At 43.3% G+C, this 17050-nt stretch overlaps 1 protein-coding gene across 4 annotated transcripts in view; it reads left to right on the forward strand.

Annotated features, from left to right (window-relative positions):
• The window catches only part of HYDIN (HYDIN axonemal central pair apparatus protein), a 409263-nt gene that overhangs the window by 214532 nt on the left and 177681 nt on the right, over positions 1-17050 (forward strand). For all 4 annotated transcript variants that reach the window (XM_051847253.3, XM_070062720.2, XM_051847256.3 and 1 more), the window contains 4 exons: positions 4629-4867; positions 8853-9126; positions 11771-11914; positions 16248-16391. In XM_051847253.3, the coding sequence (XP_051703213.3) occupies positions 4629-4867; positions 8853-9126; positions 11771-11914; positions 16248-16391 (801 nt within the window). The remainder of the gene's footprint in view (positions 1-4628; positions 4868-8852; positions 9127-11770; positions 11915-16247; positions 16392-17050) is intronic.

Genomic DNA, 17050 nt, shown 5'->3' on the forward strand with positions numbered 1-17050 from the left:
TGTGAAGCCGCAGAGTGTCAGAGGTCTTTTCTGTTACAGCAGTCACTACCATCTTATCTAAAATAATAGCCTGGAATCAAAAAACTTCAAGCAAGAAAGACAAGTAGTTCTAAGAAAGGAAAAAGACTGATTCTTCAAGCATGAGAATCCTATTTCCATGTATTGCTTTGATTGTGTAGGTCAGACTGGAAATGATATAAGTCAAAGATTTCTGTCTAGTGTAATAAAAATTCTACATGAAGTGAGCTAGCTGGAATCACTTTTAAATAGCTATAGAAAATTGAATTTACATTTATAGCTCTTTTAGAACTCATGTTTATGTCATTTTCTGTGATTAATGTATTAGAATATTTTAATATTTTCACTTTGGGACTATTAAAGTTTTGGGGTGAATTAAGAAGATACATTAGAAATTATTTATCTGATCTTAAATATGACAAAAATATTGTGACATTCAATTTGTGTAGTTTTTCCTGTCAATATTAATTGACCTATAATCCTACATTAGAAGTATCATTATCTTTTACTAAGATTTTAATATAAAATTATAAAAAATACAGACTAATGCTCTGGAAATTCATAGAATTTTCTTAGTGTTTACTTAATATTTTAGTACTCCAGTAGGACTAACTTAGTATAACTAGAAAGTTACAGAGAAAATTGACTCATAAAAGATTCAACTTTTTTTTTCCAGAAGTGTCCTTGAAATAGAGTCAATTACCATACAGATATCTCCACCCAGGTCCTAGTTTATATAATATGATATTTAATGTTTAATTGTTTTCTTCTATTTTTGTCCCTAAAAGTGATCCTATTCAAAGATCACAAGTAATAATAGGACTCTTTTTCAAATGTATTATTTATTTACTTGAAAAGCAGAGAAACAGAGAGATTGAGAGCGAGCTCCCAATGCCACAAGAGCCAGGATGAGGCCAGACAGTAACCAGGAAACAGGAACTCAATCCAGGTCTCCCATGTGAGTGGCAGGAACCCAATTACTTGAGCCTCCTAGGGTCTGCATTAGCAGGAAGCTGGCATCAGGAGCCAGAACTGGGTATCAAACCCAGGTACTCTGATGTGGGACAAAGTTAAGCACCTGTCCCCCAGGATTGTAACTTAATTATAGTTAAATCTCTAACTTAGTTATAGTTGAATCTATAATTTCCACAGTTAAAATTCCTTCATCATCATTTATCTACATCCTCATTATATGTATTTTATAATCTTAAAAAATGTTTTGCATTATTTAATTTAAATTTTGAAGTGCAATTTGTTTATTTGTCACATAGACTTTCAAACCAGGAAGGAAATGTAACTAGCTTTCTGATTTGTCTAACAAAATTTGTCCTCAGTTGTGAACTGGGAAGTTGACATATTGGTTTAAATATTAGATTCTTATATAAGCACCTTTGATCTTGTTCCTAAGAGAAGGACCATCAGGACCCACTGACCTCATCTAGTTTATGAACCTGCAACCGAGCAAAACCTGGATTTTGGTGACATTCCAACGCACGGCCACCTCGGGATGCAATTTCCCCTAGCTGAAATCCAATGACACATCTGCAGGGTATTTTCTTCCCACGTTCAAAGACCATCAGTGCAGCTCCACTCCAAGCGCATCCTGAGCTCGTCGGAAGTTTCTGCTTCACAGCCTACGCAGTGCCTGAGCCCCCACGGAGCTACGTGTGGTTTTGCCTTGCTCCTTTTCCCTTTTCGCTACAAGCACACCATAGAAATTATATGGGAGAAGGATAATTTTAGAGAGAATGTCCTCTAGAGTCAGCTCAAAGAGAAAATGTTGCAGTTGTGTTTAAATGTGTTGTTTCCCTCTGTGTGCTTGTCCTTGGAGGGCTGCTTCTGGGCCACTATGCTCAGAGGAGTCGGAGGAGCTAAGGCAGTAACCGAGGGAGGAAGTGAGCTTTTCCTCCAGCGACCTGCAGAGCTTGACTCTTCCTGTCAGTGTCTGTCCTGGAGGTTTCAGGATGACCACAACATCTCTTCTCTTTCAGCCTTTTCCCAATGCATTATATTGATAATTACTACATATTTTCCCTTAAGATTAACCCACCTGATTATTTCTTAGTGATATCTTTCTCAAAATCAAATAGGACTGTCAGAATTGATTCAAATGGCATAGCAATCAAAATAGGGAAATGGTGTGCTTTATTAATTTTTAGATACTTATATATGCAATTCGAGTAAATTAGAATTTTATTCATCAATAGCACAATACAGTTAGGAATCACACCACCTGTCAGTTAAGCCCGGTTTCACATTTGAAGGGAAGAGGGGATGTGTGTGGTGCATTTGCTTCAAAAGGATTTCAACATCCTCTGCTCTAGAAGAGCAACCTCGATTTCCCAGAGGCACTTTCACCGCAGCCTCCTGATTTGCATTTCTTGTTTACATGTTGATCTCCTTGAATGTCATTACTGCAGGATCCTTGGGGGAAGAAAATGTGCTTTGGGCACTTCAGTGTCTCCCACAACACCTAGCTTCAGAGTCATAAGTATTTGCTAGATTTACTGTACTTGAAAAGTCCTCAGAAACTTTTTCTCATCAAGTTAACAAGAGGGGACTAGGAGGAATGGCTAATAAAAAGTTGAGTGCCATAATCAGAATTATAAGGGCTCTCAAAAGACTGAAAACCTTATAAAAATAATCCAAAATACCAAGAACTGAATTCAAAATACAAAAACCAAAATTAAGAACATAACAGATGTGCTTTACAGCATAGTACATCCAGATGTAGAAAGAATTAGTGAACTGGAAGGTAACTCAGAAGGAACCATGCAAAATGAAGCAGAAAACAAAAGAAAATTCAGACAAGAGGCTAAGAGACGGTACAACAGGAAGTCACGCACATATATAATTGGAGTCCTACAAAAATAGGAGAGGGAGAAAGCAATGTTTAAACAGACAATGGCTGGGAATTTTTCAGAAATAAAAATATCAAACTACAGATTCAAGAAGGATATTAAATTCCAAGAAGGATGCTAAAAATAAACCCATGCACATAGATGGCCTTTTGGTGGACCTGTGCTGAAAACATTCGAAGACAGAAAACAAGCAGCCTGGAGAACTAGATTACCACCAAGGAAATGGAAGTTATCCTTAAAATGCCTATGCATGAGTCACTATATGGACACCTTAACCAAATTTTCAACTTAACTTTGGAGCCTCATTGTGCCATCTGAGATTTTCTTCTGAAGTCGGGAAGCAGGATTTTAAGGGCTACTAAGCAAAAGAGATAGTTTCAATTTTTCTGATATTGCTTCAATAGAGTAGAACAAATACTGATGAGTAGAATTTCCAAAGTAATAATAATAATTTGAGTAGGTAAAACCCAAGACAATTTACTACCATCAAAGGGTTTGATTAAAAGATATTCATTCAGTTACTAAATATTTATCAAGCACCTGCTATATACCAGGCATGGTTATAAATGCTGAGGACTTATGAGTAAACAATAGAAAAGGCAAAAATCCCAGAGCTGGTAGTCTAGTGCAAGAGACAGACAGTAAGCATGATGTATATTAAATGATGGGTTATGCTAGAAGATGCTGGTGAGGAAAGAATAGAATGAGATAAAGGTGACCAGGAGTGCTGGGGGAGGGTTTGCAGTTTGAAACATGATGGTTTGGCATGGGCATTTGACCTAGTGGCTAAGATGCACTCATCACATATCGGGGTTCCTGGGTTCAATAGTCTTCAGCTTCTGACTCCAGTTCCCTGCTAATGCGAACCCTGGGAGGCAGCAGTGGTGACCTAGGTGATCAGGTTCTTGCCCTGGATTGAGTTCCCAGCTTCTTGCTTCAGCCTCACGCCCAGAGCATTGCAGGCATCTGGGGCACGCGCCAGTGGATGGGAGCTCGCTCTGTCTGTTTCTCTCTCTCTCTCTCTCTCCATCTATCCCTCTCTGTCTCTCTACCTTCAGAATAAATAAAAGTTAAGTAAGTAAGTAATGAAAATGTGATGGTTATAGAAGGCATCAGTGAGAGGTATTATTTTGCCAAACAACTTAAGGAAGAAGGGAGGTGAGCTGTGAAGATCTAAGCAATTAAAAGCAACAGACTGGTGGGAGTCACTTCCTATCATCTAATTCAAAATAACCTTGGGATTTTAGTTAAGGAAATTCTGTTAATTATTTTGAAACTACAAATCAGGGTGACTCCCTGTATTGTGTTTATTAATTGAAGCTGGCTGTTTCTAAAACATTAGAAACTTTACATGTGAAAGGCATTTCTTTTAAAAATTTCAAATTCCACAGGGAAAAAAGCTACATCTTTTGTTGGTATCTCAGAATTTGGAGATTAGAGCAGATAATTAGTATAAGCTTGTTAGAGAACTGGGCTGTCATCTTGGGAAAGAGATGTAAAGAATCTTCAGAGAGCATTCAAAAGCAGAATCGTAGGTTTGCTCTTCAGAATCTGATGCCTTTAAAAAAAAAAAAAAAAGAAAGAAAAGAAAAGCCAACAAACATCCAGCTGCTTTGATTCAAAAAAATAGTGTTTGTCTCTGATGTTGAGTTCCGTGGTGCCAGGCATTTGAAGTGCAGAGGGCTTTGACATGTGCAGAATGGAGAGCCAGGAATATCTTCCCTGTTAACTTGCAGTCTTATGTTGCAGGCACACAAAAATTCCCTATGGACAGTTGAACCCACTGAAGGCACGGTTCCCCCAGAAGCTGATTTTCAACTGGCAGTGACCGCCAACCTGAATGACGTAATGACATTCAAAGACACAGTCATCTTGGACATTGAAAATAGCAACACCTATCGGATTCCTGTCCAGGCTTCAGGAATCGGTTCCACCATTGTTTCAGATAAGCCCTTTGCTCCAGAACTCAATTTGGGGGCGCATTTTAGGTAGGGGAATGTCGTGAACTGATTTTTAAAGATATGACACATGTTGCATAAGCTGGCCGCACCTCTGCTCTAAGTGACTAGGACTAGCTTCCTTAGCTCCTCTCCCTTTCCGCCCTCTTCTTCCCTCTCCCCGTTGGGTGCATCGGCCACAAGAAGGTATGTTCTGGTCATAGCTTGGATGTATCCTCCACCTGCATTCCTCTACCCTAGAAAAGAGATGGTTTGTGGGAAACTTACAGTGGTTCCCTGTGGCAAATTCAGAATCTCAACCACAATTTTCCTCTTTATTTCCAATATACTGCTAATCCCTCTGCACTACTGTAAAAAATGTAGGTATGAGTACATCTTAGTGGTAACCTTTCTCTCTCTCTCTCTCTCTCTCACTCTCTCTCACTGTCCACTCTGCCTGTCAAAAAAAAATTTAAAAAAAAAAAGAGTCATCAGTCATCACTAGTGACCCCTGAGGGTCAGTTAAATTTGCACAAATCTGTTGCAATGCAGTGAACAGATGTTAGAAAGGTAGCGTTCCTGCCTCACGGTGTAACCGGCCCTGAAGCCGAGTCAGGTGCAGTATGTGGAGAAGGTATGACCCGCACTCCACACAATCTCATGTGTGCCTCCTTTCTTCTGCTCTGTCTGTAGAACAGGGGGCTTGGCTGAAAACACCAGAAACCAACAGTGAATGAAGTACCAGACAAGCCAGAGAGTTGAACTGCATGTTTTTAGACCGCTGTATTTTTTGAGTCATCCATGCATAAAAATTCTCTCTGCCTGTCTCTTGGCCACAACTTAGGGCATTTTGTTTTTGTTTTGACAGGCAGAGTGGACAGTGAGAAAGAGAGACAAAGAGAAAGGTCTCCCTTTACCGTTGGTTCACCCCACAATGGCCCCTGAGGCTGGCGCACCATGCTGATCCAAAGCCAGGAGCCAGGTGCCTCTCCTGGTCTCCCATGCAGGTACAGGGCCCGAGGACTTGGGCCATCCTCCACTGCCTTCCCAGGCCACAGCAGAGAGCTGGCCTGGAAGAGGGGCAACCAGGACAGAATCCTGTGCCCCATCCGAGACTAGAACCCGGTGTGCCGGCACCATAGGTGGAGGATTAGCCTATTGAGCCATGGCACCGGCCAAGTTAGGGCATTTTGTTACTGCATACCAGTGCTTCTGTTTTCAAATTTCTTTAAGTGCACTCAAATACATTATAGAAAATGATATATTGCAAACTAGACCAAATTACATTGCTAATCTACAAATAGTGTCAAGTGGCCCCTAAAGAATGCTTTGACACTTGTCTGGAATTAAAGGGTTAGCTAACAGTTTTCTAGGAATGTATAAGCAAATGTGGCTTTTAGCTGCTAATTTTCCCTCTGCCTAAATTTATTGTTTGTTTGTTTACATAAAACCATGATGCCTGCATTAGCAGAAGAATCCTCAGAAGCAAGGGGTGGAAAATTTACAGCGCATTCTCTGTTTCTGTAAATAAACTTTTACTGGCACACAGTCAGTATGCCCACAGCTACTTTCATACTACAACAGAAAGCTGAGTAATTGTGATGAGACCAAGTGGCCCAAAAGGCCTGAAATATTTATCATTCAGCTCTTTACAGAAAGAATTTTCCAACCCTTGTCTAAAAAAAAAAAAAATACCTATATGCCACCCCTCTGATTACATATTTTTGGGCAATTCCCTTACATTATCAGGGCTTCTATTTCTTTACGTATTAAATGAGAGTAAATATACTTATGATGATGGAGTTGCTATAATTATTGAAAGATATACTTTGAATAAGCATACCTCATTAATAAGTAGCATATATTATACAAAAGCCTACCATTAGCCATGAAGTTAAACTGCCAGGAAAAGATACTCCAGTGAGTGTGCCCCTTGGACACATATTTATATAGACAGGGTTAAACCTGACAGCTGACAAATATTTCTTCTGATGATTTGTTTGATGCTTCCACCCATCGATTAGCTATAATGTGGCTTCCTAAAGAGGAAGAAATAGGATGAAATCTTAAAGCCTAATAAAATTTTTAAATAAGAAAACAGTACTAGGATGAATTGTTTTACCCTGAAAAAACTCAGCTTTTAAAAATCCCGGGGCCGGCCGGCGCCGCAGCTCACTAGGCTAATCCTCCGCCTAGCGGCGCCGGCACACCGGGTTCTAGTCCCGGTTGGGGCGCCGGATTCTGTCCCGGTTGCCCCTCTTGCAGGCCAGCTCTCTGCTGTGGCCAGGGAGTACAGTGGAGGATGGCCCAGGTGCTTGGGCCCTGCACCCCATGGGAGACCAGGAGAAGCACCTGGCTCCTGGCTCCTGCCAGCGGATCAGCGCGGTGCGCTGGCCGCAGCGCGCCGGCCGCGGCGGCCATTGGAGGGTGAACCAACGGCAAAGGAAGACCTTTCTCTCTGTCTCTCTCTCTCACTGTCCACTCTGCCTGTCAAAAAATTAAAAAAAAAAATTAAAAAAAAAAAAATCCCGGGGCCGGCACTGTGGCGCAGTGGGTTAACACCCTGGCCTGAAGCGCCGGCATCCCATATGGGTGCCGATTCAAGACCCTGCTGCAGCCGGCGCTAATCCTCTGCCTGTGGCGCCGGCACCCAGGGTTCTTGTCCCGATTGGGGCGCTGGATTCTGTCCTGGTTGCTCCTCTTTCAGTCCAGCTCTCTGCTGTGGCCCGGGAGTGCAGTGGAGGATGGCCCAGGTCCTTGAGCCCTGCACCCGCATGAGAGACCAGGAGGAAGCACCTGGCTCCTGGCTTCAGATCGGCACAGCGCGCCGGCCACAATGCGCCAGCTGTAGCAGCCACTGGAGGGGGTGAACCAACGGAAAAAGGAAGACCTTTCTCTCTGTCTCTCTCTCTCTCACTGTCTAACTGCCTGTCAAAAAAAAAAAAACAACAAAAAACAAAAAAAAAAAAACACCGTGCTGCTCCACCTCTGATCCAGCTCTCTGCTATGGCCTGGGAAAGCAGTAGAAGATGGCCCAAGTCCTTGGGCCCCTGCACCCATGTGGGAGACCCCTAGGAAGCCCCTGGCTCCTGGCTTCGGATCAGTGCAGCTCCAGCTGTTGCAGCCAATTGGGGAGTGAACCAGCGGATGGAAGACCCCTTCCTCCCTCCCTCCCTCCCTCCTTCTCTCTCTTGCTCTCTGTCTCTCTCGCTCTCTGCCTCTCCTCTCTCTGTGTAACTCTGACTTTCAAATAAATAAATAAATCTTAAAAAAAAATCCCAAATTAAAACATGGTTCAACCACCTCCAAGATCTTAAAATCTGTTTTTTTTTTGTTTTTTTTTTTGTTTGTTTGTTTTTTACCAAAGAGCCAGGCAATTAGGAGGTCCTTAAGTACTTGTAGAATAAACAATAGGTAAGTGAATGAATGCGCGAAATAGCAACAGCCTGAAAGCATATCAGTCCGAGAAGGTGGTCAGTTCGGATGTGCTGTTATCCCCTGATCTTTGGGAAGACTTAAAGAGTACCCTTTGTTTTTCCTCGGAGTGTCCTTTGAAATGAGTCTGCCTCACAAGGCACATCACTCACTCAGTAGAAATTCAGTCAACACAATTTGAACTCTGCTTCTCCTTCATTAGCTATTTTGCTTTCCTTTCACACCTCAGAACCGTTTCTTGTAAATCAGAGTGTTTATCACATGATCTGTGTCATATGTCCTGCGGTATGTTTGACCTGTTGGGGAAGACTGAGGATAGATGGGGTTGCTTTCCCATCACCCCTGACAGTGGCAATTCTAGGACCAAACTGAGGTTCAAGACTGCAAGTGAATTGGCCCCTTGAGTGGTGTCCACCTGTTCTATCAGTATGGCCATTCCTAGTGGCATCAGAGCCTTGTTTTCCTACATTGTTTAAAATGAATGTCTTACCTTGCTACTCGTTTCTAAATCACCTCTCAAGGAGTAAATCCCAAGAGTATATAGCGCTGACCAGAACAACCCTCAGTCGAGTCCCCTCAATATCTGCCTCTTCTTTCCCAGCCTGGATCCTCATTATTACCATTTCAAGTTGACCAACAAGGGACGTCGGGTCCAACAGTTGTTCTGGATGAACGATGATTTTTGTCCACAAGACAAGCTGAAAAAGAAGGGACAGGTTAAAAAGAGATTCGGTGGTGGCCTGCCCCAGCCCCACTGCCCCCAGAAGCCGGGGAATGCACACAGCCCCGTGTTTCAGCTGCACCCCGTCAGGATGGAGCTGCACCCAGGCCAGACGATCGACGTGATCCTTGAAGGCTACTCTGCTGTTCCCAGGGTGAGAGGACAATGCATTTCGAAGTGATTTTTCTCCTAAGTAAATCTTTGCCATACCACATCTATTTCTTAGAAAAGTCTCCTGGTGTTTATCTGAGAAAGGATGTGTTTCTCAAGAATTTCTAACAGCACTGAGTTACCATGGCAGCATCCATTGCTTTCAAGGTTCAGCCCCACTCAGTCTTCTGTTTGTTTCTGTAGCTAGCATGAACCCAACCTTAAAGGGCCTTTTGAAGCAGATTTTCATTCCTATGGTCAGTGACCAGCCAGCAAGTCTCTGGTAGAGGAACAGCCAATTTTTAGCCAAAGCAAGTTTTCCCATTAATCCTTAGCAACAGTAATTTAATATTTATTCCAAAATGGTATTTTTATAGACATTCTGGGCCACCTCTACTATACAGGTATCAGGACACCTCTGATTTCTTTCATCCCAGGCTGCATCACATTTAAAGATACCATTTTGGGATGGACATTTGGCCTGGCAGTGGGGTGGGGGTGGGGAACATTTGGCCATATTCCATATAAGGCCCATAAAATCATTTTGTCTGGCCCTGTCCCAGAATGTAGGCAAAACTCAAATTCCAGTAAATCCACAGCAGGCTAAGTTTCAAGTTGATAACTTTGTATCATTCACAAATGGTGTTATAAATATCCAAATGGCCCTTGGCAGAAACAAAGGTTCCCCGCCCCCGATTCCTGCATCCTGCATCACAGTGCCTAGCTTTGAGTTCCAACTCTATTCTTGATTCCAGGTTCCTGCTAACACACACCCTAGGAGGCAGCAGGTGATGGCTCAAGTAGTTAGGCTTCTGCTACCCACGTGGGAGGCCTGGATGGAGTTCTCCACTCAGAACTTTGGCCTGGGCCAGCCCCAGCAATTGCAGGCATTTGGGGAGTGAACCAGTGGATGGGAGAGCACACTCTGTCTCACTCACTGTCATGCTCTTGCCCTGTGTGTGTATCTGCTTCTCAAATTAAAAAAAGACATCATCTTTTTATAAATCAATGAAAGAGCCACATTTACCTGCAGCAGCATGCTTTGTTTTCTGCTCTTAATCATTTTATTATCAACATACATTCTGCTTAAACATTTAAACAGATCCAAACCGTGTGTCTGTTTATTTCTGTTTCCTCGTGGGGTTTGAAACCATCAAAAACCTTAAAGGAGTTTTGAAGTTACTTAAGAGTTTATTCTAGTCTCCAAATGCAGACTCTGTGAATAAGAAAGGGAGCTTGATTAATTTCCTGCTTTTGTCACCAAAATAGGAGGTGATAATCAATTTTTTCCTCATAAAAGAGGAAGCAATAAGAAATCTATCTTCCAGCACAAAATGAGAAAGCTGACCCATTTCTTCACTTCTACAGGATCACACATTCCACTTTATTTCATTTACACCAGCGTTTCTTCACAGTGCATATTCACATAAAACCCATTTTCAGTGAAAAGAGAAAAGTTACCTCTGTTTATGGAGCATAGAGTATATAACATCCTCTCCTGTGTCTGGGGGATCCAAACACTGTACGAGGCAGTGAGGATGTAGACAAATAGAGCACAGTGCCTTCTCTCCAGACCCATCCAGCCTGCGAGAAGAGCACGTGGTGGTTATGAGTGAGTTGACAGTGTGGTTATCAAGAGTTGACCTTTGTTTTTTTAAATTTATTTTGTTCATTTGAAAGACAGGGTTTGGGAGGGAGGGTGAGAGAGAGAGAGATGTCTTCCATCCACTGGTTCACTCCCCAAATGGCTGCAATGACTGGGGCTGTGCCAAGCTGAAGCAAGAAGCTGGGAGCTTCTTCTGGGTCTCCCATTTGAGTGCAGGGGCCCAAGCACTTGGGCCATCCTCTGCTACTTTCTCAGACACATTAGCAGGGAGCTGGACCAGAAGTGGAGCAGCCAGGACTTGTCCATATGAGATGCCGACATTGCAGGCAATGGCTTAACCCATTATGCCACAACGTCGACTCCCATGAATTGGCCATATTTTTGAAGACATTAAATCTGAGCTATTTCAGGGACCAAGTTCAGCTTAAGCTTTACGCAAAGTCTCCCTGAATATCCTTGCAAATCATGCTACATAGTTGAGAAGAGACCTGAATTCATTAGCATCCCAAACCAAATCACTTTTTGGTCCTTTCTTCTTTACAAAACTCTAACCTTCCTGGGTCCAAGAAATACTAGTTTCTAATGCACAGTTTTAAAATATGTTATGCTTGAAAGGCAAAACTTTTCCAACCACAATTTTTATCTAGTTTGATAAGAAATCACATACCTACCATTGAACTATAAGACCCAGAAAGGATTTTATCTGCCTTGTTCATCACTGTTTTGTATACTCAGCCCCTACCACAACTCCTGACACGTAATAGATCATGTGTGTGTGTGTATATGTGTGTGTATAAATGGAATGTAAATTGATTGTGTCCTTGAGGCCATTAGAAATAAACACAAATTCCACTGAAGCCATGTTTAACCAACCGGAACACAATGTGTGACAGAGAGCACTCCCTGAAATGCACTGTTCGGAAAACTGTGCTCTTCTCCCATATCCCAGGCAGGAGGTAGCTGGGAAAAAGTTTGGTCTTGGTGGATCATTAAGTTTTCTGAATTATGGCTGTTCCAAAGCGCTGGTGTGTCTCCTCTGCAGATGGTCAGAGAAAAGCTGGTGTGCCACGCCGTCATCGGGACCCAGAAAGGAAAGAGCTTGCTGATGGCCGTGAATATCATCTGTGAGTTTGTTGCACCTGTTATCCAGCTCTCCACCAAGCAGCTCGTTTACCGCCTGGAGAAGGTCGGTGGGGCCGTGCTGGGGAGGGATGGGCGTGCTAGCTGTGGGTCAGCGTGTTCACAGTTTAATTTGGGAAACTAAATTAAGGGCAATTCTGTTACACCCATTATCCAGCTAGTGCTTTTTAAGCTTCAGAAGCCAATACATATTCAACTAAAAATTCTGAACCTAAGCCTCCAATTCTTTGAAATGTAAATTGCTATAGAAATTCTACTTCCATCAACCCTGATGTAGAAAACCACAGTGCACTGAAAATGCATTTTGGTTGGTCATTTAACTAGGTAAAATAAACATCCCAGTAGAGAAAGGATTGGAGAATCATTAATGCTTGTAGCAATAAATCAGAAGTACTACCACTTACGGATCTGTGTGTGCTGGTCGTCAGGCCATATTCATTATACACATTTTTCTGTTTTCCTCTTCTCCCATGATGCACAGAAGGAAACTGAGCTATAATCTAAGCTGTGTAGAATATCTAGCACTCCTGGAGAATAAACAATTGACTTTGAAATTATTGGATTCACTTATTTTAAAGTCTATGGATGTCTATGTCCGTGACTTTCTATGGCTTTTATGGCCTGGAAATCAGGAGACAGAGGAGAGATGAGAATGGATGCTGCTCAAGGCAGGGGCCAGGAGGGCAGGGAGGCAGAGATGTCACAGGAGGCCTTGAAGCGCTCCCAAGCAGATTTCCATGCTAGAATATTTATCATTCAAAACAGACATGTGGCCAGCGCCGCAGCTCACTAGGCTAATCCTCCGTCTTGCGGCGCCGGCACACCTGGTTCTAGTCCCGCTCGGGGCACCGGATTCTGTCCCGGTTGCCCCTCTTCCAGGCCAGCTCTCTGCTGTGGCCCGGGAGTGCAGTAGAGGACGGCCCAAGTCCTTGGGCCCTGCACCCCATGGGAGACCAGGAAAAGCACCTGGCTCCTGCCATGGAATCAGCGCGGTGCGCCGGCTGCAGCACACCGGCCGTGGTGGCCATTGGAGGGTGAACCAACGGCAAAAGGAAGACCTTTCTCTCTGTCTCTCTCTCTCACTGTCCACTCTGCCTGTCAAAAAAAAAAAAAAAAAAAAAAAAAAAAAAAAAAAAAACCCGACACGAGTGGAATGTCTGTTCTGAGTCAGGGACTGTGTTGGTGCTGAAAATCTGGTGAATCAGACCGAGATATTCAAAGCTCAGAGGCTGGTTGAGGTTCCAGACTGCTAACAGATTATCCATATACCATTGTTTCAATTGCAATGATAAACAGTGCTACAAAGAAGATACAAAAGGTGGTATGAGAGCTCATCTCAGGAGCTGTGTCCTTCTTTGTGGTTGTGGACAGATTCCTTGAGCAAGTGCCTCAAGCTGAGAATTGAAATAAAAATAGAAGTTAATCTGTGATGAGGGAGGAGGAAAGAATTTTTGGCAGAAGGAACAGCTCAGCCAGAAGACCAGAGGCAGGAAAGGACATGGTCAGAATAAGGAACCGAAAGGGCCCCTCAGACAGGGACTGTGCCAAGACTGGCCAGAGGTCCCTCCCGAGAGGGGAGCAGGGAGCAGATGTGTGGGGCACGCCTGGGAGGCCTGTTGGGAACTTTGACTTTCCTTCTTGGTAGCCATTGGAGGGCTTCAGGGAAACGAGTGACATGGTCAGATTTACTCATTTCGAAAGTTAGGCCGGCTGCTGGGAGGAATCTTCATTCAGGTTTATCATGTACCAGGCTCTGTGTCAGGTGCCAAAGATGCAAGAGTGGGAATAATCCCTTCCAAATAAATCTCACAGCCTACCGGGAAGACCAAGCATTAATTATGGAAGCCGTTGTCCCATGATGTGGTCTGTGTTGGCATAGCAAAGTACTGAGCATGGCGGTGCCTAACCACCCGTGGGACAATTAACTGGGGTTCCCTGCTTTACCTGGAAGTCTGCAGGTGGATGTTCAAGACCATGTGTTCTGGCCATGGATTCCACGCTATTTTGTTCATTAAAACAAATGGCTGTCCATTGAGCACCACCATGAATGAGGTGCTGCTGGGAGATGAATAAGGGAGCTTATTCATTGAGTAGAGGAGATGAGATGTGCAAGTTCAATTGAAATCAACCAATAACTTTGGGAGCACCTACAGTGTATCAGGCAGCTCCAAAACCCAAGACACAGCAAAGACCCTGGCTTAACGGGCTAGTGGAGAAGGTGACCCCGAAGAAGTAGAAAGAGAGTTTCAGTGACAGGAAGCTGAACTAACACAGTGAACCTGAAGCTAAACAGCCCCGTGAGATGCGTCAGAAGAAAATACCACAAGAGTTCCCACTACCATCACTGAGTCTCATCACTCTGTTTTAAATTCTTCTTTCTTAAGTAATCAAGAGTGGTATTATTGGCAACAGCTGCACTGAACTTGGTGACGTCACATTTTCTTTGAATGCAGCTGTTCAGAGAAGACTCAGTGAATATTGATTGAATAGCTGTTCTGTGTAAGACCTTATATGTTAAATATGTGGCTTAGTTTCTTATTAGATTTTCTCAGCCAGTAAACCCTCATAAAAATGTGGGTGTGGTGCTCCTTTTCCTCTCGTTCTAGCCTTGTGTCTGTTGGAGGAAAAAATATACTTATGCTCAAATGTCTATTGTTTGCGTTTGTCAGGAGATTAAAATAGGCATGTATTTTGAATCTGGTAGTAACTTCTTATCGAGTTAAAAAGTGGCTTGAGTCCCAACTCCCCGTTTATTTGTTTTCTCCATTTTCTTCTTTCCCCGAACGCCAGAAGCTTGAACTCCATAGTGGCACAGTACCTTTCATTCTTTGTTTCCTGCCCACAGTTAATCATATCAGGGGCGACAGAGTGCAACTTCACTTCCCAGCATGTGCAAGAGACCTGTTAGGGCTCAGTATTCAGAATTAATGCTGTGACACCGGTTAACCATTCCAGCTACTCGTTTCTGGCTCAAGGCAGTGCATCTCATTCGTACATCAGAATGTCACGGCACAAGCCCTGACTATGGAAAGACTGCTTCTCTAACGGTTTCCTCAAATTTGATCTGCTTTATGACTGGCCGTTCAGAAGCCACGGAGATGAAGCCACATCCCTGTGGGACTGAAAAGGTCAGCTGAAAGCAGCGGCCAGTTCACGTCCTGGACTTCCAGCGGCAGATTCTGTCTGCTGGTACTTGGGGAGACAACCCAGAGAGAAGGGGTCATTTTAAAATAGAATGGCTTCTCCAGGCTCCAGCTCCATCTCATCACTGAACTCTGAATGGTCTCTTGCCAAAACCAACCAAGTGTGGCTTCTTCACTTCAAAGCCATCTGCAGTGACGCTGCAGCCTTCGGGGAAGGTCACTGTTTTCTGGGTTGCGCAGTCACTTTTCAGTAGTCCACCATACATCAGTCCGCATAACTTATCTAAAACTCTGCAAGGGGGAAAGAAAGTATTTAGGGGTGTGTGTGTGTGTGTGTGTGTGTGTGGAGAGAGAGAGAGAGAGAGAGAGAGAGAGAGAGAGAGAGAGAAAGGAAGCACATGTGCACCATGCTGTTGTTTAACAGTGAATACGAAACTTCTGTTGCCAAAGCTTCCCATGTTGAGAGAACCTCCACTTTGACTATGACCTTGTCTAAACAAGATAAGAGTCGGAGAACTCAAGGGGCTTCCATAGCCTTGGAAACTCATAACTGGTGCATAGGGAGATTACTGATGCCATAAACAGGAGTGTCAATTGGTAAAGTCAACAACAGGAGTCACTGTGCACTTACTCCTCATGTAGGATCTCGGTCCTTAACGTGCTGTACACTGAGGCTTAATGCTATAACGAGTACTCAAACAGTATATTTCACTTTGTGTTTCTATGGGGGTGCAAACGACTGAAATCTTTACTTAATGTACACTAAACTGATCTTCTGTAAAAAAAAAAAAAAAAAAAAAGAAAGAAATTTTCAATTCCCAACTTGACTCTCACTGGGATTAAACATGACAATAGGTCTGATCTGATTTCATCATCATTTTAAAAAAATCATCTATTATTTTTCACTTTATGTTTCTGTGTGGGAGCAAACTGTTGAAATACTTACTTAAGGTATACTAAGCTGATCTTCTGAATATTAAGATAATCGAAAATGAATCTTGATGTGAATGGAAGGGGAGAGGGAGTGGGAAAGGGGAGGGTTGTGGGTGGGAGGGACGGTATGGGGGGGGAAGCCATTGTAACCCATGAGTCGTACTTTGGAAATTTATATTCATTAAATAAAAGATAAAAAAAAAAAAAAAACACAATTAAAACAGAAACTAAAACTAAAAAAAAAAAAAAAAAAAGCTTCCCATGTTTGCTGCAACTTGGTCTGCCTCCTCTTTCCTCCCCCAGAAGCCCAACACGATCCTGGAACCTGATTACCAGCCCGTGGTCATAACAAACGTCTCCACCCTGCCTGTGAGCGTGTTGCTGTCAACAAGCGGACCCTTCTTTCTGTGTGAGAGCGACAAGTCCCTGCTGCCCCTCACCCCTGAGGTAACTGACAAGGGCTGGCCGAAGCCCCTGAGGGGTCGTGTGTGGGAGAATGGGAGGGGAGGATCAGAACACATTGCCCAACTGCAGTCCAGGAAAACCTAAAGGAGCCAGGAAGCCTCGAGGACAGACTGCAGAACATTTAAAATCAGTAATAAACAAATTCCAATAACACTGTCATTAATGGTGCATTTCCCCCTCATTGCAGTCCCGTCACTCCTGCCCTTTACAAACAAGTTAATCTGTAGAAAGCAGTAACTTGCTACCGATGGTAATAAAAACTGAAAATTTTTCCATTTTATATTTTTTATATATTTTTATATATTTATATATATTTCTCATGAGTATGTGTGCATGTGTCTCTCTCTGCCTTTCAAATAAAATGGAAAAAATTTTCCAAAAAAAATGTCACACTTGGGGCCGGCGCCGTGGCTCACTTGGTTAATCCTCCGCCTGCAGCACTGGCATCCCATATAGGCGCCAGTTCTAGTCCCAGTTGCTCCTCTTCCAGTCCAGCTCTCTGCTATGGCCTGGGAAAGCAGTGGAGGATGGCCCAGGTGCTTGGGCCCTGCACTTGAGTGGGAGACCAGGAGGAGGCACCTGGCTCCTGACTTCAGACCGGTGCAGCTCTGGCCCTTGCAGCCATTTAGGGAGTAAACCAA

Source organism: Oryctolagus cuniculus, chromosome 18 (genome assembly GCF_051225735.1).
Source record: "Oryctolagus cuniculus isolate XC-2025 breed Fujian yellow rabbit chromosome 18, ASM5122573v1, whole genome shotgun sequence".
Taxonomy (NCBI): domain Eukaryota; kingdom Metazoa; phylum Chordata; class Mammalia; order Lagomorpha; family Leporidae; genus Oryctolagus; species Oryctolagus cuniculus.